This window comes from Globicephala melas, chromosome X (genome assembly GCF_963455315.2).
Source record: "Globicephala melas chromosome X, mGloMel1.2, whole genome shotgun sequence".
Lineage (NCBI taxonomy): Eukaryota > Metazoa > Chordata > Mammalia > Artiodactyla > Delphinidae > Globicephala > Globicephala melas.
In genome coordinates, this window is record NC_083335.1 from 75,958,691 (window position 1) to 75,984,646 (window position 25,956).

The following is a 25,956-nucleotide window of genomic DNA, read 5'->3' on the forward strand; positions in this document are numbered from 1 at the left end:
CAGTCAATATTATAGATCATAAACCTGTAATTATACCAAGTAACATGGCTATGGGATTTATTTCTTTGTGGCAATGTTTAGTTGTCAGGGCATAAGAGCAGAGAAAGTAGAGAATGAATGGGATTAACAGGGCGGGTAGAGTGGAAGGATAAAGAGGCAAGGTGGAATAGATGAGGTGCTACACCACTAGGTTTTGGCTTGATACGAAAGAAGGTAGAAAAAGGTGGAAAAAGTGGAGTTAAAAGTGTAGAGGTCTCCATGGGATAGAAGAACCAGGTTAGCTGGAGTAAGAGTGTAAGAACTGGAGTACAAAAGCTCAAAGAACTATCAGTGCAGAGTGTTTTATAGGTTGTACATGGACATTCAAATCTCCTGGGATTGAGAGGAAGAATCAGGATGGAGAGGAAACCACCTACCTAAAGTGGTTTCCAAAGTCCTTAATGGAGAAAGAAGAGTCATTAGGAGAGGTACAGAGTGGTATAGCTAAATGCAATAGACCTAAAAGGAGGAAGGAGTTTTGTAAGGAGCAAGGGGAGTATTGAACCTGTCATGGACCGTGCAGTTCATGGGGTGTGGGAAAATGAGTAACGTTTGTAGTAGAAGGTAAAAGAGAAATGATATTCCTAGAAGGATATATAGGTTGCGAGTAAGACAAGAGTCAGAGAGATCTGGAAAAAAGTTTCTCAACCTTTTAAACCCCTCAGTTAACCAGATACCTCAGATAATATCAGAGGTCTAATAGTAGCGACTATACTCTTTCCTTAGGACTCCAAATGGAGTGAAAAGTCACTGGTGGACAGGAAAAGATGCTCAATTTCACTAATGATTAAAGAAATGCAAATTAAAACATGACATAAAATGGATAACCTATCAAATTGGCAAAGATTAAAAAGATTGATGATAACCATTGCTGGCTATGTGGAGAAAGAGGCATTGTTGGTGGGAATGGAAACTGGTGTATCCTATTTGAAGGGCAATTTGGCCACATCTAGTAAAGTCTGAAATATTCATACTCTTCAACTGAAAATCCACTTTTAAGAATGCCCACACATATAAAGATATATGTTCAAGGATATTTGATGCAACAATGTCTGCATTTGTGAAAAATGTGAATAACTGAATTGCCCATGAACAGGGACCATGATAAATTCACTTAATGGAATATTATACAGTCACTGAAAAGAATGAGGTCACACTGACTGAACTGACCTGGAAAATGTTCACCATACATTAAGTATAAAAAGTTAGTTGCAGAAAAATATGCACAATACAATCTCATTTTTACAAATTAGTAATAATATATGTAGTTATATATATGTTGAAAAATTCTAGACCTGTACTGTCCAATATGGTAGTCACTAGCCACAAGTGGCTATTTAAATTTAAATTGATCAAAACTAAATAAAATTAAAAATTCAGTTCCTCACTCTCACTAGCCACATTTCAAATGCACAACTGCCACATGTGGCTAGTGGCTATTGTATTAGTACAGATCCAGAACCTTTCCATCATCACAGAAAGTTCAAATAGTGCTGATCTAGCAGCATACATTAAACTATTAATAGTGTGTGTTGTGGGGCAAACTACAGGGAATATTTACATTTTACATTATATATTTCTGAAATGTATACTTCTTAGATAACGTACATGTATAACTTTTGTAATGAGAAAAAATAAATTAAATAAAGATAATGAGAGACAAAACGAGAGAGGGAGGGATACTATAGTGTTTTTGGGAGAAACAAGAATCTCACTAATTACCAGGGTCTTATGGGCAATGGGGAACCATTGGAGTATTTTGAGTTTAAAGTGACATTATCATATGTGCTCAAGAAAGATGGCTTTAGAAGCAATCTGGTGGCCATACTGGGGGGAGCAACTACTAAAGACAAGTAAACCAGTCAGGAAGTTATTATAGTACTTAAGGCAGAGGTGGGGAAGAACGGATAATTGAGAAACACTTTTGAGGAAAACTGACAGGATGAGGCAATTGCCAGATGGAGGGGAAGAGAAAGAATTCAAGGCTTACTTGAGTTTTCAAGCTTGGGATACTGGATAGGTACTGATGGAGATGGGAAGCACAGGATAATCGTGCAATCACAAGTCTATCTTTTTCATCCACTCATTTTAATTCAACCAATATTTATGAGGTTGTATGGTCTATCAAATCTATCCCTCTTCTCCATTCTCACTCTCTTTGGTCTAATAAAGTCAGTTTCAGAAAGGAAATAGAAATTTATGGGTATAGGGCATGCGAAAAAGGAACAGTATAAAGAATGGCTAGAACAGTGGGCTTGAAATGACCAAGGGGGTCACATAGTAAGCACTAATAATAAATTACAGTGAAAAATGTAGGCAACAGGACTAGGAAATTGTAAAACAATAGGGCTGGATATTTAAGACAGTTAATTACACACACTCTCTAAAAACCTTTTAAGCCAGAAGCTATAAATCTCATTATCTTCAACTGAAAAACTGACAGCAGAGAGGTGAAGAGTGATTCTCTCCTTTTCTTTACTTCTACCAAATAATAGGGGTGTGGTGAAAAGAGCAAGTTCTCATGTAAGAATGTATAAACAAAACTTCAAAATGAGAAAATGTACACTCCAAATTTCTTCTTCTTTTTTTTTTAAATATCACCTAACAAATGATACAGAAGCCAGGGTTCTGAAGGTCAGAAAATAAGTGAGTCAGCATAAATGAGTGATGAAGCCTATTTAGACTGCATTCAGAGGCATACCTAGACAAAGAAGTCAGAAAAGTCTGCTTTATACTCAGAGCTCTGAAAACCCATAGAAACACAAGCTCTGCATTTATTTTACAACCAGTCTTACTTCCACTTGATACCTTAGAATCAACACAAAAATACATCAGAGTATTTGAGCTGGAAAGACTATGAGAATATTTGAGCTGAAAGGACCATGAGAGATTATCTAAGAGTTTTTAACTTGAGATCTGGGGTCTGTGTACCCCCTGAAATTAAGGTCTATTTTCTGTATGTATAGCCATATGTACATTTTTCTAGGGGCAGAAAGTCAATCATATTCTCAAAGAGTTCAGTGGGCCCCCCAAAACTTATACCATTAGATTCTAGTAGAACCACCTTGTTTTACAGACAGAGAAACTGAGGCCCACAGAAGGGAAGAGATTTTCCAAGGGCACGCAGTAAATTAGTGGCTGACCTGAATCTAGAAACCAGGTTGTTTTTCAATATTCTTTCCACCATGAATACACTGCCACCTCAAGAGATCCCATAATAAAGTCAGTGCAAGTTCTTAAAAGTCCTGATTATTACCTTTGCAATGAAAATTCCAGCATCCATAATAGCTTTAATGTGTCTCAACCACCCTGAGCTCTCCAGGCTGCTAAGAAATTCACTCATTGTTGGAGTTTTCAATTCACAAACTAAGGTAGAAAAGGAAGCAGAGATTGAAATTCACAATTACCTCAGTTTATTCACCAAGAAAGGGGACAAAATGGTTCACCATTTTGTAAATGAGGAAGCTGAGGCACAGAAAGGTTAAATGATTAGTTGGAAACCGCAAAGTGAATCAGGGACAGGACTAGGGCTAGAGCCTACCATATCTCCTAGCTCGGGTCTCTGCTTTCTTGACTTGTAGAACCCACCCCAAGCCCACAGAGATCTCTGAAGAACAGAGCCAGAAGACTGAGTCAGCATCCACAGGAAAATACTCACATCTCCTCTGATTAGAAAACACATTTGATTCCCATCTTAACTCCTCCTACTGAGCCTAACTTTGTAGACCCTTAACATCTGTCTCTGCTTCCACATCCCCACTTACTCCCTTGCAGCCCTGTGCTGTCTCAACAGGTTGAAAAAACCATCAGTTAATTTTCATGCATTTTGCACTGGTTATCCAGCAGACGGCAATCTTTTGCCTCAAAAAATCTGCAAAATGTCCTCTTACACTCCTACTATAGAATATTCTGGGACAAAAAAGAAAGGAGGAAGAGACCCAAGGAAGAGGAACATTAATATCCAAAAAGGGCTGCAGACTGAGAAGACAGGATCTGATAAGGGTTGTGTAAGGGAGAGGTCCTGGCAGACAGCATAAGTGAACAATTGAAGAAAAGAGAGGAAGAACGGGGAGTTCACTTAATGAGGGCAGGTTTTCCCTATGTGTGACTGAGATGACATACCACATCATGGAATCCTGGGTAGTGGCTTTGGGAGAAATGTTCTAGACTCAAGAGTCCTGTAAAGCCCTGATCTCACCTTGCCCACATTCTGATCCCAATTACATTGCTGTGATGACAGATGACCCAAATTGTCTGATAGCAGCTTTATTCCTTTGAAGTCTAAATTCGCCCCCTTCATCAGCACAGTGATGAAATTGGACTGACCCCTTACAGCAGATTAAATGAGGAAGATGAAATAAATCCCAGTTCATTTATATTTATGTTGACCTACCCACCCCTATACAGCAGTCTCTGTAATTCTATAGAGAGAAATTATTTCCATAGCCACTAAACCCAGATGAACTCCACAGAGTTATGAAAACTAAACATTGTAGTTCCTCTGTCAGACCAACACTGCTATAATTCAGTACTACCTATGCAAACTGGATTTATACTATAGTCAAAAATCTTATCACCTGTTAATTCTGCTCACCTGGTTGCTTTTATGTTTCACCACAAAATCAGGCATACTTTTTGCTTACGTAATTATGCAAGCTATATAGCCTCTGGTCTAGCCCAGGTGAAATCCCTGTACCTTCCAAGAGTTTCTGCAGGCTGCTCCACATCACATGGATGTTCTCAATGCCTATGAACCTGAAGCGAATGTTGGCATAGTTGCCTTCATTTTCATAACCCTTCCCAGCTGCTCGGTTGGCCATGGCATTTAACTGTAATATAGAGGACATAACAGAACAGATGGGGCAGATGATAAAAGAACATGGTTCATCAATCTCAATGCTTCATTCTAAACAGTTTTAAATCTTACCCATTTAAAAAGAAGTTAGATCACATAGGGCACATTCTGGGATGAAGAGAATCTCACTGGCATTTAGATCAGGTATCTTAAGTAACAGTAGTATAGGGAAAGAGAAGGAGATTTAGTGTTTTTATTTTATTATTAAAACTCTGCTTAAGAGATTGATTGAAGGATATGGGAGCTATGAGGATATCTGATCCGAAGAACTAAAATTATAATTTTGAGCTTCCTATCACAAACAAATGGGCTTTATACTGAGAAACATGTGAAAATTCAAAAATCCTTATTACTGAGAAGCTCTAGAAAGAAGTCTAAGAACTTCAGGGCCAATTAATTATAAACAGCTACTCTAGAAAAATGTCTAGAACATGACTGCATAAGATAAAGGACTTTCATTCACTGATAAAATTGAAATGGAGATACCAAGAGTTGTTTTAACACTATATTCAGCTTGTGGTAATCAGAATACTTCTAGGTCATATGAAGAATGTTGGATGGGGTAGTGAGTAAATGAGACTTGCAGAGAGGAGATATTAATCCAAAAACTAGAAAGGGGCTTCCCTGGTGGCACAGTGGGTTGAGAATCCACCTGCCAATACAGGGGACACGGGTTCAATCCCTGGTCTGGGAAGATCCCACATGCCACGGAGCAACTAAGCCCGTGCGCCACAACTACTGAGCTGGCATGCTGCAACTACTGAAGCCTGCGTGCCTAGTGCCCGTGTTCCACAACAAGAGAAGCCACCGCAATGAGAAGCCCGCGCACCGCAGTGAAGAGTAGCTCCCACTCGCTGCAACTAGAGAAAGCCCGTGCACAGCGATGAAGACCCAACACAGCAAAAAATAAATAAAATAAATAAATTTATATATAAAAAAAACTAGAAAGCAGCCAAGATATCTTATATGATTATAACCATCTTAATAATTAAATGATTTTCTGTTGTCTGGGCCTATTTCCTAATCTCCCATTATTGTGCATTTCAGAAGGTAGGAGGAGAATGTATATGGATAGGGTGTCATTTTTGCATTAATAAAAAAAGAATGCCATTAAAAACCTCAAAAGCACAAACTATTCACATTAACACATGCAGGGAAGAAAAATCTACATGTCAACATATTGTATTTAGCATGCAGGATATTTGTTAAAGGGAGAAACATGATGGTAATTTTGATCTCTTATCACACAAAGAATGTCACTGAGCTTTCATTAAATTAATGACAAATCAATGGGACACCTGAGGAGGTGTAAGCAACAGCAACCTAGTAACAAAAAAGTCTGTTATGACTGATGGATGCTTCAGCAAATGAAACAATAATTACGGCAGTCCCTACCCAGGTCTGGGCAGCAGTAGAAAGGCCAGCTACTACAGATAGCTAGCTACATCATACCAGTATACACTCTTCGGGAATAGGACTGGCATATCTGAGAAACTGCTACATATTAGTAGCCTAATGTTCAAGTAGGAAAGAACATATAATATTTACTGAGCCCCTAGTATGTATGTGCCAGACACTGTGCTAGATCCTTCACTTATATTATCTCATTTAATCCTCATGACAGCTCCTAAAGATAGGTACTATTATTATTCCCATAAGGAAACAAGTTCAGAGAGGTAAACCAATTTCAACCAGGATCATATGGATAAAAGCTGAAGGCAGGATCTGACCCCAGATTTGACTGACTCCTAAGAATGTAACTTTGTCACTACAATACAGTTTCTACTAAAAGTATATATCTAGCCATCCAGAAGAGGAGTGTTGCTAGATATTTCTAGGCTCTCTGAGAGAGGAAAAAGGGACCTATTAAAAAGGACTTTTTGGTCTTTCATTTGGCCCAAGGGCATCAATCCTTTAGTTTTTCAAAAGCTTGGTACTTCTCTTTATCATTTTAAGACTAATACGATGGAAGACACAGATTTGATTAAACTCTTTCTAATCCCAGAATGTCAAACGCAGTTATAGTTGAAGCAAGACAGCAAAGTTCTGAGAAACTGAAGGATGGTACCTGAGCAGAAAGGGAAATTATTTTTTCTATTGAGCCCAGTCAGTTATAGGTAGCCCTGCAGAACAGTCAGTGAGAGATCCCCAAAATGGGCAGACATCTGTCTAAGACCACTATCTGGTTTCAAGCACAACCAATTGCTTAACTCTGAAGTCACAACCACCTGGCTTAGGCTTAGAATATAAATCACTTACTTAGCAATCCCTAGTTAGCAATGAAACCTCCTAATCATCCACAGTCAACATATCAAAGTATAAGCAAAATTATTTCTTTCTGGGGCTGTTTGTGAAAAGAACAGCCTTTAAAAAAAGGAAATCTGCCCTTTACTTGCCTTGTGGGGCACAATTAATTCCTCTACGATTCCTTATTAAAGCTAGACAAAATGTTGAGGGTCAAGGAATTAATGCAGAGAGTTTAGGTTGATCTGAGGACCCTCCTCTCTGTGACATTCACAGGCAGTGGCAAGACTAAGTTGTTCAAAGTACCTTCTCATAGTCTTGCTTGACAGTGACAGCTATGATAAAAGGAGTTCCAAATGGCTTACTCAAATGATTTTACACAGTTATGACATAATAAGCCCATATACACAAACCTAACTTTCCCATTAACACTGCAAAACTCAACATGTGGGGAAGGGAATTATAACATGAGTAAAGTAGGGGTATTAGAGAGGTCATTGATACATAGATACTTTTGGTCTTGTGTCTACAACATACATAAACTGGCTCTCTGGGTTCGTCTGGCTAATAACCTCTAGCAGGAGCTCATCATCTATGCAATGAGTATAAAATCCAGACAGAGGCTGGCTACAGTGGTAAATGGCAGGCTGTAAGGAAAAAATATATCAGTTGAGTGGTCCAATGTACAGGTGGTCAAAAATCCTCCTTGATCCCATATTCAGTGAGTAGAAGAAGAGGATGAGACAACTCAGGATAGTGAAGTAAAAAGAAATGTAGCTCTGAAGCCCAGGCATTCCACTGACATTAGGCTCAGCCTCCTACCTCCATCCCCACTCTAGCATGTGGGCTGTATTACCACAAACTGTTGCTCAGATAGTCTTTTTTTCTTCTACATGGCTATGATTCCCAACCCAGTCTCGGCAAATCCAGACTTCAAGAAAATCACACCCTGAGTGTTTCCTTAATAGAATTCTATGTATTTTCAATATGTATTAGGCTAGTATTTACCGGAACCTTTCTTGCTTTTTATAGTCCCAGTAATATCATCCATATAAACCAGAGGCTCACAGTGACAGCAGAATTCAAAGACCTAGTGTCTCTTAAGAGAACAGGGTTCACTCGTTTCAGGAGTTAATGCCAAATCAGAGGGCTGGTTTGTTTCAAGCCATTTCAATAGGAAAACAACATAGCTATTTAGCAGATACATCTGGTAATAATTAGTTAGTGAACTGCATTACACTTTGGTGTGTTTTTTATAGAGTCTGCTTACTTTGATAGTTTGACACAAAGACACCCACTTGTATTACTGTACTTTTTAGCACTTGATAGTTGCCTACCTGAGAACTTGACTGTCTAATTCCAGATCTCAGAGAGACCACAAGAGGCAAGAACTATTATCACTTCCTATGGAAGGGGACTCAAATAGAGGAGTCAAGCGAAATATTCCCCTACTAGCTTAAATTGTATGAAAATAGTGAGAAAGAATCAAGGACATGTGTGTTCTAATGGGAAGCCACAGTGCCCAAATATCCTTTCATACAGCTGTTCCCTTTTATTCAACAACTTGCCATCAAGCAGGAGCCCATAGAGAAGAAAAGAAATAAATGAACGCACTACAAATGACACTTAACATCTGCACAACACTTTAAAATTTACAAAGTACACATATATTTTTCTCTCATATTACACACTTAAAAACTCTCAGAACTACCAAAGTTCAGAGAAGTAACTTGCTTGAGGTCACATAGCTAGTAAGTGGCAGTGGTGTGACTTAAACTCAGGTCTTCTAGCACCAAGTAAAGTTCTCATGAGAGAACTTTGCTCAACTCACATTGTTCTCTTTGTAGAGGTAGGAAAGCATAGGCACACATTCTTTACTTCTGAACTTCGAACTTCCAACCACCGTTCCCAATGTAACAGATTTAGGAACCACTATTTCAGGAGGGTAGGTACTGCATATCTAAAACAAAATAAACTCAATTTTTTAAACTCAATTTTTTTTACATATTTTTACCTGCTAGCAACAGGTTAGAATAGCAATCACTCAAGAATTAGCTGTCTGTTATTTATCATCTAGAATCATCCATTCCTCAGAAATAAGAACAAACTTATCCTTGATGGGAGGACATTCAAGACGGCGAAGGAGTAAGACATGGTGATCACCATCCTCCCTAAAAATACATGAAAAATACATCTACATGTGGAACAACTCCTACAGAACATCTACTGAATGCTAGCAGAAGACCTCAGACTTCCCAAAAGGCAAGAAACTCCCCACTTACCAGGGTAGGGCAAAAGAAAAAAGAAAAAAACAGAGACAAAAGAAAAGGGATGGGACCTGCACCTCTGCGAGGGAGCTGTGAAGGAGGAAAGTTTCCACACACTGGGAAGCCCCTTCACTGGCAGAGACGAGGGTGGTCGGGGGGAAGCTTTGGAGCCACAGAGGAGAATGCAGCAATAGGGGTGTAGAGAGCAAAGCAGAGAGATTCTCGCACAGAGGATCAGTGCCGACCAGCACTCACCAGCCTGAGAGGCTTGTCTGCTCATGTATTGGGGCAGGTGGGGACTGGGAGCTGAGGCTTGGGCTTCGGAGTTAAGATCCCAGGGAAAGGACAGGGGTTGGCTGCGTGAACACAGCCTGAAGGGGGCTAGTGCAACACAGCTAGCTGGCAGGGAGTCTGGGAGAGAGTATGGACCTGCCTAACAGGCAAGATACCATTGACTCAGTGTGCACAAGGAGAGGGGATTTGGAGCATCGCATAAATGAGCTCCAGAGATGGGCACGACTACGGCCATCAGCATGGACAACAGAGACGGGCATGAAACACTAAGGCTGCTGCTGCAGCCAACAAGAATCCTGTGTGCAAGCACAGGTCACTATCCACACCTCAACTCCCGGAAGCCTGGGCAGCATGCCACTGCCAGGGTCCCGTGATCCAGGGACAACTTCCCCGGGAGAACACATGGCATGCCTCAGGCTGTTGCAATGTCACCTTGGCCTCTGCCGCTGCAGGCTCACCCCACATTCCATACCCCTCCCTCCCCACAGACTGAGTGACCCAAGGCAACCTAATCAACCACTCTTTGAATGCCCTCCTGTCTGGGCAAGGACCAGATGCCAGACGGGGACCTACAGGCAGAGATGGGACCAAATCCAAAGCTGAACCCCAGGAGATTTGCGAACAAAGAAGAGAAAGGGAAATTTCTCTGGGCAGCTTCAGGAGCAGTGGATTAAATAGCAACAATCAACTTGATGTACCCTGCATATCTGGAATACCTGAATAGACAATGAATCATCCCAAAATTGAGGTACTGGACTTTGGGAGCAACTGTAGACTTGGGGTTTTTGCTGTATGTAACTGACTAATTTCTGATTTTAGGTTTATCTTAGTATAGCTTTCAGCACTTGTTATAAGTGGTGACTTTGTTTATTGGTTTCGTTGCACTCTTTTCTTATTTAATTACATTTAAAAATTTTTAAATTTTAATATTTTTTATTTTAATAACTTTTTATTTTATTTTGTTTTATTTATCTTTTCTTTCTTTTTTTTTTCTCCCTTTTCTTCTGAGACGTGTGGTTGACTGGGTCTTGGTGCTCCGGCCGGGTGTCAGGCCTGAGTCTCTGAAGTGGGAGAGCCGAGTTCAGGACGTTGGACCACCAGAGACCACCCGGCCCAATGGAGCATCAATAGGCGAGAGCTCTCCCAGAGACTTCTAACTCAATGCTAAGACCCAGCTCCATTCAACAACCAGCAAGGTCCAGTGATGGACACCCCATGACAAACAACAGCAAGACAGGAACACAACACGATCCATTAGCAGAGAGGCTGCATAAAATCATAATAAGGTCACAGACACCCAAAACACACCACCAGATGTGGTCCTGCCCACAAGAAAGACAAGATACAGCCTCATCCATCAGAACACAGGCACCAGTACACTCCACCAGGAAGCCTACACAATGCACTGAAGCAACCTTACTGACTGGGGGAAGACACCAAAAACAACAGGAACTACAAACCTGCAGCCGGCGAAAAGGAGACCCTAAACACAGTAAGTTAAACAAAATGAGAAGACAGAGAAATATGCAGCAGATGAACGAGCAAGGTAAAAACCTACTAGACTAAACAAATGAAGAGGAAATAGGCAGTCTACCTGAAAAAGTATTCAGAGTAATGATAGTAAAAATGATCCAAAATCTTCAAAATAGAATGGAGAAAATAAAAGAAACATTTAACCTAGAAGAACTAAAGAGCAAACAATGAGGAACCACACAATAAATGAAATAAAAAATTCTATACAAGGAATCAACAGCAAATTAACTGAAGCAGAAGAACGGATAACTGACCTGGAAGATGAAATAGTGGAAATAACTACTGCAGAGAAGAATAAAGAAAAAATAATGAAAAGAATTCATGACAGTCTCAGAGACTTCTGGGACAACATTAAACACACCAACATTTGAATTATAGGGGTTCCAGAAGAAGAAGAGAAAAAGAAACAAACTGACAAAATATTTGAAGTGATTATTGTTGAAAATTTCCCTAATATGGGAATGGAAATAGTCAATCAAGTCCAGGAAGCACAGAGTCCCATACAGGATAAATCCAAGGAGAAACACGCCAGGACACATATTAATCAAACTATCAAAATTTAAATACAAAGAAAAAATATTAAAAGCAGCAAGGGAAAAGCAACAAATAACATAAAAGGGAATCCCCATAAGGTTAACTGCTGATATTTAGCAGAAACTCTGTAAGCAAGATGGGAGCGGCAGGACACATTTAAAGTGATAAAACGGAAAAATCTACAACCAAGATTACTCTTAATGAGCAACGATCTCATTCAGATTCAACAGAGAAATTAGAATCTTTACACACAAGCAAATGCAAAGAGAATTCAGCACCACCCAACCAGCTTCACAACAAATGCTAAAGGAACTTCTCTACACAGGAGACACAAGGGAAGGAAAAGACCTACAATAACAAATACAAAGCAATTAAGAAAATGGTAATAGGAACATACACATTGATCATTACTTTAAATGTAAATGGATTCAATACTCCAACCAAATACACAGATTGGCTAAATGGATACAAAAACAGGACCTGAATATATACTGTCCAGAAGAGACCCACCTCAGACCTAGGGATACATACAGATTGAAAGTGAAGAGATGGAAAAAGATATTCCATGCAAATGGAAATAAAAGAAAGCTAGAGCAGTAATTCTCATATCCAACAAAATAGACTTTAAAATAAACACTATTACAACAGACAAGAAGGACACCACATAATGATCAAGGAATCAATCCAAGAAGAAGATATAACAATTGTAAATATTTATGCAGCCAATGTAGGAGTACATCAATACACAGGGTAAATGCTAACAGGCATAAAAGGGGAAATCAATAGTTACACAATAATAACAGGGCACTTTAACACCCTAGTTTCACCAATGGACAGATCGTCCAAAATGAAAATAAATAAGAAAACACAAGCTTGAAATGACACATTAAAAAAAGATGAACTTAATTGAAACTTATAGGACATTCCATACAAAAACAAGAGAATACACTTTCTTCTCAAGTGCTCATGGAACATTGTCCAGGATAGATGATATCATGGGTCACAAATCAAGCCTTGGTAAATTTAAGAAAATTGAAATTGTATCAAGTATCTTTCCTGACCACAATGCTATGAAACTAGATATCAATTACAGGAAAAAAAACCATAAAAAACACAAACACATGGAGGATAAACAGTACGCTACTAACTAACAAAGAGATCACTAAAGAAATCACAGAGGAAATCAAAAAATACCTAGAAACAAATGACAATGAAAACACAACGAACCAAAACCTATGGGATGCAGCAAAAGCAGTTCCAAGAGGGAATATTATAGCAATAGAATCTTACCTCAAGAAACAAGAAATATCTCAAATGAACAGCCTAAACATACACCTAAAGCAGTTAGAAAAAGAAGAACCAAAAAAACCCAAGGTTACCAGAAGGAAAGAAAACATAAAAATCAGATCAGAAATAAATGAAAGAAATGAAGGAAACAATAGCAAAGATCAATAAAACTAAAAGCTGGTTCTTTGAGAAGATAAACAAAATTGATAGCCATTAGCCAACCTCATCAAGAAAAAAAGAGAGAAGACTCAAATCAACAGAATTACAAATGAAGAAGGAGAAGTAAAAACTGACACTGCAGAAATACAAAGGATCAGGAGAGATTACTATAAGAAACTCTATGTCAATAAAATGGACAACCTGGAAGAAATGGACAGATTCTTAGAAAAGCACAACCTTCTGAGACTGAACCAGGAAGAAATAGAAAATATAAATAAGCCAGACACAAGCACTGAAATTGAAACTGTGATTAAGAATCTTCCAAGAAACAAAAGCCAAGGACCAGATGGCTTCACAGGTGAATTCTAGCAAACATTCAGAGAAGAGCTAACATGTATCTTTCTCAAACTCTTCCAAAATATAGTAGAGGGAGGAATACTCCCAAACTCATTCCACGAGGCCACCATCACCCTGATAAAAAAACCAGACAAAGATGGCACAAAAACAGAAAACTACAGGTCAATATCACTGATGAATATAGATGCAAAAATCCTCAACAAAATACTAGCAAACAGAATCCAACAGCACATTAAAGGGATCATACACTGTGATCAAGTGGAGTTTATCCAAGGGATGCAAGGATTCTTCAATATATGCAAATCAATCAATGTGATACACCATATTAACAAACTGAAGGATAAGAACCATGTGATAATCTCAATAGATGCAGAAAAAGCTTTTGACAAAATTCAACACCCATTCATGATAAAAACCGTCCAGAAAGTAGGCATACATGGAATGTATCTCAATATAATAGAGGCCATATATGAAAAACCCACAGCCAACATTGTTCTCAATGGTGAAAAAATGAAACCATTTCCTCTAAGATGAGGAAGAAGACAAGGTTGCCCACACGCAACACTATTATTCAACATAGTTTCAGAAGTTTTAGTGACAGAAACAAGAGAAGAAAAGAAATAAAAGGAATCCAAATCAGAAAAGAAGTAAAACTTTCACTGTTAGCAGATGACATGACACTATATATAGAGAATCCTAAATATGCTACAAAAAACTACTAGAGCTAATCAATGAATTTGGTGAAGTAGCAGGATACAAAATTAATGCACAGAAATCTCTTGCATTCCTATACACTAATGATGAAAAATCTGAAAGAGAAATTAAGGAAACACTCCCATTTATCATTGCAACAAAACAAATAAAATACCTGAGAATAAAGCTACTTAAGGAGACAAAAGACTTATATGCAGAAAACTATAAGACAGTGATAAAAGAAACTAAAGATGATACAAATAGATGGAGAGATACACCATGTCCTTGGATTGGAAGAATCAACATGCTGAAAATGACTCTACTACCCAAAGCAATCTACAGATTCAATGCAATTGCTATCAAACTACCAGTGGCATTTTTCACAAAACAAAAACAAAAAAACTGCACAATTTGCATGGAAACACAAAAGACTCCAAATAGCTAAAGCAATCTTGAGAAAGGAACACAGAGCTGGAGGATTCAGGCTCCCTGACTTCAGACTATACTACAAAGCTAGAGTAATCAAGACACTATGGGACTGTCACAAAAAACAGAAATATAGGTCAAAGGACCAGGATAGAAAGCACAGAGATAAACCCACCTACATATGGTCACCTTATCTTTGATAAAGGAGGCAAGAATATAAAATGGAAAAAAGACAGCCTCTTCAATAAGTGGTGCTGGGAAAACTAGACAGCTACATGTAAAAGAATGAAATTAGAACACTTCCTAACATCATACACAAAAATAAAGTCGAAATGGATTAAAGCCCTAAATGTAAGACCAGACACTATAAAACTCTTAGAGGAAAACATAGGCAGAACACTCTATGACATAAATCACAGCAAGATCCTTTTTGACTCACCTCCTAGAGAAATGGAAATAAAAATAAACAAATGGGACCTAATGAAACATAAAAGCTTTTGCACAGCAAAGGAAACCATAAAGAGGCCAAAAGACAACCCTCAGAATGGGAGAAAATATTTGCAAAGGAAGAAAATGACAAAGGATTAATCTCCAAAGTTTACAAGCAGCTCATGCAATTGAATATCAGTAAAACAAAGAACTCAATCCAAAAATGGGCAGAAGACCTAAACAGACATTTATCCAAGGAAGATGTACAGATTACCAACAAACACATGAAAGAATGCTCAACATCACTAATCATTAGAGAAATGCAAATCAAAACTACAATGAGGGGGCTTCCCTGGTGGCACAGGGTTTGAGAGTCCACCTGCCGATACAGGGGACACGGGTTCGTGCCCCAGTCTGGGAAGATCCCACATGCTGTGGAGCAGCTAGGCCCGTGAGCCATGGCCGCTGAGCCTGCACGTCCGGAGCCTGTGCTCTGCAATGGGAAAGGCCACAACAGTGAGAGGCCCGCGTACCGCAAAAAAAAAAAAAAAACTACAATGAGGTATCACCTCACACCAATCAGAATGGCCACACCAATCAGAATGGCCAGCATCAAAAAAATCTACAAACAATAAATGCTGGAGAGGGTGTGGAGTAAAGGCAACCCTCTTGCACTGTTGGTGAGAATGTAAATTGACAGAGCCACTATGGAGAACAATATGGAGGTTCCTTAAAAATCTAAAAATAGAACTACCCTACAACCAAGAAATCCCACTACTGGTCATATACCCTGAGAAAACCGTAATTCAGAAAGAGCCATGTACCACAATGTTCACTGCAGCTCTATTTACAATAGCCAGGACATGGAAGCAACCTAAATGTCCATCAACATATGAACGGATAAAGAAGATGTGGCACATATATACAATAGAATAATATTCAGCCATAAAAAGAAACGAAATTGAGTTATTTGTAATGAGGTGGATGGACCTATAGTCTGTCATACAGAGGGAAGTAAGTCAGAAAGAGAAAAACAAATATGCTAACAGATATTTATGGAATTTGAAAGAAAAAAAGGTTCTGAAGAACCTAAGGGTAGAACAGGAATAAACACACAGACATAGAGAATTGACGTGAGGACATGGAGAGGGGTAAGGGTAAGCTGGGACGAAGTGAGAGTGGCATGGACATATATACTCTACAAAATATAGCCAGTGGGAAGCACATGCATAGCAGAGGGAGATCAGCTCGGTGCTTTGTGACCACCTAGAAGGGTGGGATAGGGAGGGTGGGAGGGAGACACAAGAGAGAGGGGATATAGGGATATATGTATACATATAGCTGATTCACTCTGTTACTCAGCAGAAAGTAACACAACGTTGTAAAGCATTTATACTCCAATAAAGATGTTAAAAAAATATCCTTGATGTAAAAAGCTCTTCCAAGTATGCTATTATTTTCTAGAAAGGAAGATGTTGAGATATATAAGAACAAAATGTACCTTTACAATAACTTTATAGGTAGAAATGAATGTATAATCTACCCTGAAATTCCTACACTTGCCTAACTGAGAAAACAATGTATATTATAAGCAAGTAAATTAAAACAAATAGACTCAAATGCAAGCCAGACAGGTAAAGAAGGGGGAAACATGATTAATCTTTTCTTAAAATGCCTACTAGGTTCGTAATATGCACATCTTGAGGACCTTTAAAATCCTAGTCAGGGTAGAAGTGTCGACATTTTAGGTAGGACTTACTCTATAAGACTGATAAACTATCTCTAATTTATCACCTTTTAGTGGTATCCAAAATATATCGTTCCTAAGAGACAGTGACAAAATATTATAATGGCACAGACCTGATATTAGCATATTAATTCTAATCACTCCTCTAAGAATGGATCAAACAAATTAAAAAATGAATATGCAAAAGAAGTCCAAGATGGAATAGATCAGGAATGGCTCTACGTAAATTCCTAAAGCCAGTGTCTCAGAATGCAGAACATTTGAAAGAGAAAAAGTTCTCTACCCATCCCCTTACCTAGATGTAGGCTTTGGATAAGCTGGTCATAAAAAGAGAAATAAATGCAGTTTCCCTTTCAACTCAGAAGGCTACACGTGTGAAAGGTGCCAAAGGAGCTATTTCAGCCCTCATTTGGGGGACTTACACACATATTTGAACTGGAAAGAATCCACATCATCTCTTCTCATTCCTGTTAATTATGACTCTAAGGAGCCACCTCACCCTGCTGAGTGACAGCTCATCAATCCAGTATCTAGTGGATATTCAAAATGTAATTACTGGAGAAGGACCTTCAAGATGACAAGGAGTATGACATGGAGATCACCTTCCTCCCCACAAGTACATCAAAAATACATCTACATGTGGAAAAACTCCTACAGTACACCTACTGAAGGCTGGTAAAAGACCTCAGACTTCCCAAAAGGGAAGAAACTCCCCATGCACCTGGTTATGTGGCTGACAGGATCTTGGTGCTCCGGCCAGGTGCCAGGCTTGAGTGTCTGAGGTGGGAGAGCCGAGTTCAGGACACTGGACCACCAGAGTCATCCTGGCCCCACATAATATCAATCGGCGAGAGCTCTCCCAGAGACCTGCATCTCAATGCTAAGACCCAAACCCACTCAACGACCAGCAAGCTCCAATGCTGGACACCCCATGCCAAACAACTAGCAAGACAGGAACACAACCCCACCCATTAGCAGAGAGGCTGCCTAAAATCATAATAAGGTCACAGACACCCCAAAGCACACAACTGGATGCTGTCCTGCCCACCAGAAAGACAGGATCCAGCCTCATACATCAGAACACAGGCACCAGCCCCTCTACCAGGCAGCCTACAAAAACCACTGAACCAACATTACCCAATGGGGGCAGACACCAAAAACAACACGAACTACAAACCAGCAGCCTGCAAAAAGAGGATGCCAAAAACAGTTAGTTCAGCAAAATGAGAAGACAGAGAAATACGCAGTAGATGAAGGAACAAGGCAAAGATCCACCAGACCAAACAAATGAAGAGGAAATAGGCAGTCTACCTGAAAACCTATTCAGAGTAATGATAGTAAAGATGATACAAAACCTTGGAAACAGAATGGAGAAAATAAAAGAAACGTTTAACATAGAATAACTCAAGAGCAAACAATGATGACCAACATGATAAATGAAATAAAAAATTCTCTAGAAGGAATCAATAGGAGAACAACTGAGGCAGAAGAGTGGATAAGTGACCTGGAAGATAAAAACGTGGAAATAACTACTACAGAGCAGAATACAGAAAAAGGAATGAAGAGAATTGATGGCAGTCTCAGAGACTTCTGGGAAAACATTAAGCACACCAACATTCAAATTATAGGGTTTTCAGAAGAAAAAGAGAAAAAGAAAGAGACTGAGAAAATATTTGAAGAGATTTTAGTTGAAAACTTCCCTAATACGGGAAAGGAAATAGTCAATCAAGTGTAGGAAATGCAGAGTCCTATACAGGATAAATCCAAGGAGAAACATGCCAAGACACATATTAATCAAACTATCAAGAATGAAATACAAACAAAAAGTGTTAAAAGCAGTAAGGGAAAAGCAGCAAATTATATACAAGGGAATTCCCATAAGGTTAACAGCTGATCTTTCAGCAGAAACTCTGCAAGCCAGAAGGAAGTGGCAGGACATATTTAAAAGGATGAAAGGGAAAAACCTACAAACAAGATTACTCTACCCAGCAAGGATCTCATTCACATTCGATGGAGAAATTAAAATCTTTACACACATGCAAAAGCTAAGAGAATTCAGCACCACCAAACCAACTTCACAGCAAACGTTAAAGGAACTTCTCTACGCAGAAAAGACAAGAGAAGGAAAACACCTACAATAACAAATTCAAAGCAATTAAGAAATGGTAAGAGGAACATAAATATCAATCAATACTTTAAGCAAAAATGGATTAAATGCTCCAACCAAAAGACACAGATTGGCTGAATGGATACAAAAACAGGACGCGTATATATCCTGTCAACAAGAGACCCACTTCAGACCTAGGGACACATACAGACTGAAAGTGAGAGGATGGAAAAAAATATTCCATGCAAATGGAAATCAAAAGAAAGCTGGAATAGAAATTCTCATATCATACAAAATAGATTTTAAAATAAACACTATTACAACAAAGAAGGATACTACATAATGATCAAAGAATCAATCCTACAAAAAGATATAACAATTGCAAATATTTATTAGGCCAACATAGGAGTACATCAATGTATAAGGCAAATGCTTACAGCCTTAAAAGGGAAAATCGATAGTTACACAATAATAATAGAGGACTTTAACACCCCACTCTCACCAATGGAGACATTATCCAAAATGAAAATAAATAAGGAAACACAAGCTTTTAATGGCACATTAAGCAAGATGCATTTAATTCATATTTATAGGACATTCCATCCAAAAACAAGAGAATACACTTTCTTCTCAAGTGCTCAACGAACATTCTCCAGGATGAATCCTATCTTGAGTCACAATTCAAGCCTTGGTAAATTTAAGAAAACTGAAATCGTATCAACTATCTTTTCTGACCACAACTATGATATCTCTAGCTATGAGGCTAGATATCAATTACAGGAAAAAAAAACTGTAAAAAACACAAACACATGGAGGATAAACAATGTGCTACTAAATAACCAAGAGATCACTGAAGATATCAAAGAGGAGATCGAAAAATATCTAGATACTAATGACAATGAAAACACGATGATCCAAAACCTATGGGATGCAGCAAAAGCTGTTATAAGAGGGAAGTTTATACCTATACAATCCTACTTCAAGAAACAAGAAAAATCTCAAATAAACAATCTAACATTCCACCTAAAGCAATTAGAGAAAGAAAAACAAAAGAAACCCAAAGTTAGCAGAAAGAAAGAAACCATAAAAATAAGGTCAGAATAACTGAAAAAGAAAAGAAGAATATGATAGCAAAGATCAATAAAACTAAAAGCTGGTTCTTTGAGAAGATAAACAAAATTGATAAACCATTAGCCACACTCACCAAGAAAAAGAGTGAGAAGGCTCAAATCAACAGAATTACAAATGAAAAAAAGTAACAACTGACACTGCAGAATTACAAAGGATCATGAGAAATTACTACAAGCAACTATATGCCAATAAAATGCACAACCTGGAAGAAATGGACAAATTCTTAGAAAACACAAACTTCTGATACTGAACCAGGAAGAAACAGAAAATATAAATAGATGAATCAGAAGCACTGAAATTGAGACTGTGATTAAAAATCTTTCAGCAAAAAAAAGCCCACAACCGGATGGCTTCACAGGCGAATTATATCAAGCATTTAGAGAAGAGGTGACACCTATCCTTCTCAAACTCTTCCAAAATATAGCAGAGGGGGGAACATTCCCAAACTCATTCTACGAGGCCACCATCACCCTGATACCAAAACAAGACAAAGATGTCACAAAGAAAGAAAACTACAGGCAAATATAACTGATGAACATAGATGCAAAAATCCTCAACAAAATACCAGCAAACAGAATCCAACAGCACATTAAAAGGACCATACACCATTATCAAGTGGGGTTTATACAAAGAATGCAAGGATTCTTCAGTATATGCAAATAAATCAATGTGATACACCATATTAACAAGCTGAAGCCTAAAAACCATATGACCATTTCAAAAGATGCAGAAAAAGCTTTTGACAAAATTCAACACCGATTTATGATAAAAGGCCTCCAGAAAGTAGACATAAAGGGAAGTTACCTCAACATAATAAAGGCCATATATGACAAACCCACAGACAACACTGTTCTCAATGGTGAAACTGAAACAATTTCCACAAAGATCAGGAACAAGACAAGTTTGCCCACTCTCACCACTATTATTCAATATAGTTTTGGAAGGTTTAGCCACAGCAATTTAGAGAAGGAAAAGAAGTAAAAGGAATTCAAATTGGAAAAGAATTAAAACTGTCACTGTTTGCAGATGACATGATACTATACATAGAGAATCCTAAAGATGCCACCAGAAAACTACTAGAGCTAATCAATGGATTTGGTAAAGTAGCAGGATAAAAAATTAATGCACAGAAATCTCTTGCACTCCTATACACTAATGATGAAAAATCTGAAGAGAAACTAAGGAAACACTCACCTTTACCATTGCAACAAAAAGAATAAAATACCTAGGAATAAACCTACCTAAGGAGACAAAAGACCTGTATGCAGAAAACTATAAGATACTGATAAAAGAACTAAAATATGATACAGATGGAGAGATATATCATGTTCTTGGATTGGAAGAATCAACATTGTAAAAATGACTATACTACCCAAAGCTATCTACAGATTCAATGCAATCCCCATCAAACTACCAATGGCATTTTTCACAGAAGTAGAACAAAAAATTTCACAATTTGTATGGAAACACAAAAGACCCTGAACAGCCAAAGCAATCTTGGGAAGGAAAAACGGAGCTGAAGGAATCAGGCTCCCTGGCTTCAGGCTATACTACAAAGCTACAGTAATCAAGACAGTATGGTACTAGCAGAGGAACAGAAATAGAGATCAATGGAACAGGATAGAAATCCCAGAGATAAACCCACACACATTTGGTCACCTTATCTTTGATAAAGGAGGCATGAATATACAAAGGAGAAAATACAGGATCTTCAATATGTTGTGCTCGGAAAACTGGACAGCTACATGTAAAAGAATGAAATTAGATCACTCCATGACACCATACACAAGAATAAACTCAAAATGCATTAAATACCTAAGTGTAAGTCCAGACACTATAAAACTCTTACAGTAAAACAGGCAGAATACTCTATGACATAAATCACAGCAACATCCTTTTTGATCCACCTCCTAATGAAATTGAATTAAAAACAAAAATAAACAAATGGGACCTAATGAAATGTAAAAGCTTTTACACAGCAAAGTAAACCATAAACAAGATGAAAAGACAACCCTCAGAATGGAAGAAAATATTTGCAAACGGAGCAACTGACAAAGGATTAATCTCCAAAATATATAAGCAGCTCATGCAACTCAATATCAAACAAACAAACAACCCAATCCAAAAATAGGCAGAAGACCTAAATAGACATTTTCTAAAGAATATATACAGATTGCCAACTAACACTTGAAAGGATGCTCAACATCACTAATTGTTAGAGTAATGCAACTCAAAACTGTAATGAGGTATCCCCTCACACCAGTCAGAATGGCCATCATCAAAAAATCTACAAACAATAAATGCTGGAGGGGGTGTGGAGAAAAGGGAACCCTCTTGCACTGTTGTTGGGACTCCAAATTGATACAGCCACTATGGTGAACAGTATGGAGGTTCCTTAAAAATCTAAAAATAGAACTACCATACGATGCAGCACTACTGAGCATATACCCTGAGAAACCCTTAATTCAAAAAGAGTCATATACCACATTGTTCATTGCAGCTCTATTTACAATAGCCCAGACACGGAAGCAACCTAAGCGTCCATCGACAGAGGAATGGATACAGAAGATGTATATATATACAATGGAATATTACTCAGCCATAAAAAGAAATGAAATTCAGTTTTTTATAGTGAGGTGGATGGACCTAGAGTCTGTCATACAGAGTGAAGTAAGCCAGAAAGAGAGAAACAAATACCGTATGCTAACACATATTTATGGAATCTAAAAAAAAAAAAGGTTCTGAAGAACCTAGAGGCAGGAGAGGAATAAAGACACAGACGTAGAGAATGGACTTGAGGCCACCAGGAGGGTGAAGGTTAAGCTGGGTTGAAATAAGAGAGTGGCATTGACTTACATATACTCCCAAATGTAAAACTGATTACATTTGATTACACTGATTACACATAGCATACCTGTGCTATGTGGGAAGCAGCCGCATAGCACAGGGAGATCAGTTTGTGCTTTGTGACCACCTAGAGGGGTGGTATAGGGAGAATGGAAGGGAGATGCAAGAGGGAGGAGATATGGGGATATATGTATAAGTATAGCTGATTCACTTTGTTATAAAGCAGAAACTAACACACCATTGTAAAGCAATTATACTCCAATAAAGATATTAAAAGAAAACAAAACTGAAATGCCAGAAAGTCATTAAATTTACTGTCTTTTTATGATAGTAAAAAGCTGGAAATGAAGATTCAACAATTCAGAAATACTACTTAAACTCCCTATGCAGAAAAGTTATCATAGCAGGCCTGACTGCTGTCCTTGGAAAGGCCAACTTGCAAGGTTGCCCCTTGGCTGATGCCTGTGAGCTTGAATTTTGGAAAGGTTCCCTCCATTCCATAACTGATAAAAGTGACTCACTGTGCCTAAACTGTACAAACAATGTGGCTTATGCTAAATACTTGCTTTCCTTGTGAGCATCTAGAACTTTGGTATACACCAAGCAGAGTGCTTATGTGACCAGCCCCCAATAAAAATCCTGGCACTGATTCTCCAATGAGCTTCTCTAATAAACAACACTTTTCACATGTTGTCACAAGCTGTTTCTAGAGGAGTTATAGCATGTCCTATGTGACTCCACTGGGAGAGGACTCTGAAGCTTGTGCCTGGTTTTCTCCAGACTTCACCCCTTTTCCCTTTGCTGATTTTGCTTTCTATCCTTTCACTGTAATAAATCACACTCACAGGTATGATTATATGCCAGGTCCTGAGAGTCCTCCTACTGAATCAATGCGCTTGAGGGATGGTCTTGGGGACCCCCCAACACATTCCCAAACTTCTATATTTGGCTCAGAGCTCTTTCTTGAGACCTAGACACAAATGCTTGATATCAAATACCTGATATGTCTTTAATCACCTTGTATTCAATCTAAAACTGAAGACACTGTCTGTCCTTCTTCTTGTGCTCCTTATCTTGCTAACATATCCATAACCACTTGGGTCACCTAAGCCAGAATCCAGGAAACCTGGGATGCATACTAAACTTCTCCCTCTTTCTCCCAACCACATTAATGTGTCACCAGGTTCTTTTAATTCTACCACCTAAATATCTCTTAAAATCATCTCCTCCTCTCCATCCACAGTCATTGCCTTAGTTCAGGTTCTCATCACTTCTCATATCATTCTCCTGCATGCTTAGCTCCAGCAAACCAATTCTCCATACCAAAACCAATGTCATCTTTCTAAAATAAAAATATACTTACAGCCCTTTCCAGCTTAAAATAAATACTCTTGTGGTTGCTTTCTTCAGGATAATGTTCAAATTCTTCAGTCTAGCCATGAAGCCTTTCATGATCTGAGTTCACTTACTGACCTCTTTCCTTCTCTCCCTGCGTAAGTTAGGATAGAATTCCTTCTCCAGGCTATTACCCAATGAATAAGGCTGTTTCTGGCTTCCCAGTCTGAATTCCATATTCTTCATCTATGCTCCCTATGCTTTAGACTATGAGAACTCTGACTCGGTGTTTTGAGTGCACTAGTTATTTAATAAAAGCTTGTTGAATTGCTGAATGTTGAATGAAAAGTAGAGATCATGAGTTGCTTTTTCCCTTTTTTAAAAAAATTGTTTGCTGGTATTCTTCTGTTTTAATTAAATGAACTAAAAGAAAGCAACAATGAAAAAATTACCTCATAGTTTCTGTTGGCGTCTGTTATGGTCCAGTACCTGTTGGGAAGTCCCAAACGTCCAAAGTCTGATATTGGGTCAATCAGCTTCAATCCATTTTCCCTCATCTCTTTTGAGGATTTTGGATTGTAAGAAAAAGCATACAGATCTTCATGTAATTCTAGAGAAGAAAGATAGGCATGAAAACAAAGTAATAATGAGTGAAACTTAATACCAAATAGTGCAAAAAAGCCTAGATTTTCTTCTCTCTAAGGGAATGTTTGTCAACAGCCCCTGAAAAGGACAATAGTTTGTGTACAAGGTTGCTTTTATTTGTATACAAGGCATAAGAATTGAAATATTCCTTCAGAGTCTTCTTTTAAAAATATTTAAATTTATATGATACCAATACAAAGCAGGAACATTCTCCCTGGTTTCCTGTGAATTGTTGGATAATGAACTGAACTCAAGCTTCCAGGTTTCACATGCTAAGAAAGTGGTCCTTACCATAAGTTTTTAACAGAACTTCAATGTTCCAATTGCACTGTTTGTTGTAACATACTGCAAAACATTAACAGTGTTCTTGCATTCTACTCTTCAGGTCAATACATGATTCTGGCTGATAAATGGCCATTTCTTCTCTTCTTCCTGTCAACCCCACTTCCTCCCTTCACAAAGTTCAACATGTAATCAATAACTCATTTGACCAACTTATGTGGCAGTAACTTTTCCAGAGATGGATGGAGTCTTCCAGAGCCTTTTACAAAGTTTTGGGCCAGCTAACAGATAGCCTCTGTCAATAGAGCACCAGCAAATTCTGAGAAATTGTTCTAGGAAAAGGGTAGAAGAAAATGGGGAGGGAAATGTAATTTTAATCCACAGACTAGGACATTAGTCCACAGACTAAAATCAGAGGAAGCTGATGGGTTAGCAATCTGGAGTTGGGGCTGGAAGACGAGAGGGTGAGGCTGGAGGAAGCAGGGCTAACTGCATTAAGGACTCTGATAAACTTCCCTAGTTTGCTAGTTGGAACTAAAAGTAGGGGTAGGAACAATAGGCCAAACATAAAGCTTGCAAGACAACAGTAAACAAATTTTGCTCCAAAGCAGTCTTACTTCCTGAAGTGTTGAAAAATTTACAAGTTGATACTTAAGAGGAAAGAGGGAAAGTGAAGGAAATAACAGCTGTTAAACATCTACTATATACCAAGTACAGAGTAAAAATGCACACATACATTTAAACC

The 25,956-nt window shown here is 38.3% G+C and overlaps 1 protein-coding gene across 1 annotated transcript in view; it reads right to left on the bottom strand.

Moving 5' to 3' along the window:
* Positions 1–25,956, bottom strand: part of MTMR8 (myotubularin related protein 8) — a 275,747-nt gene that overhangs the window by 150,211 nt on the left and 99,580 nt on the right. The window contains exons 4-8 of the mRNA XM_060292870.1: positions 24,737–24,894; positions 8,970–9,098; positions 7,651–7,785; positions 4,736–4,868; positions 3,296–3,405 (exon numbers count right to left, since the gene is read on the bottom strand). Coding sequence (XP_060148853.1) covers positions 3,296–3,405; positions 4,736–4,868; positions 7,651–7,785; positions 8,970–9,098; positions 24,737–24,894 — 665 coding nt within the window. The remainder of the gene's footprint in view (positions 1–3,295; positions 3,406–4,735; positions 4,869–7,650; positions 7,786–8,969; positions 9,099–24,736; positions 24,895–25,956) is intronic.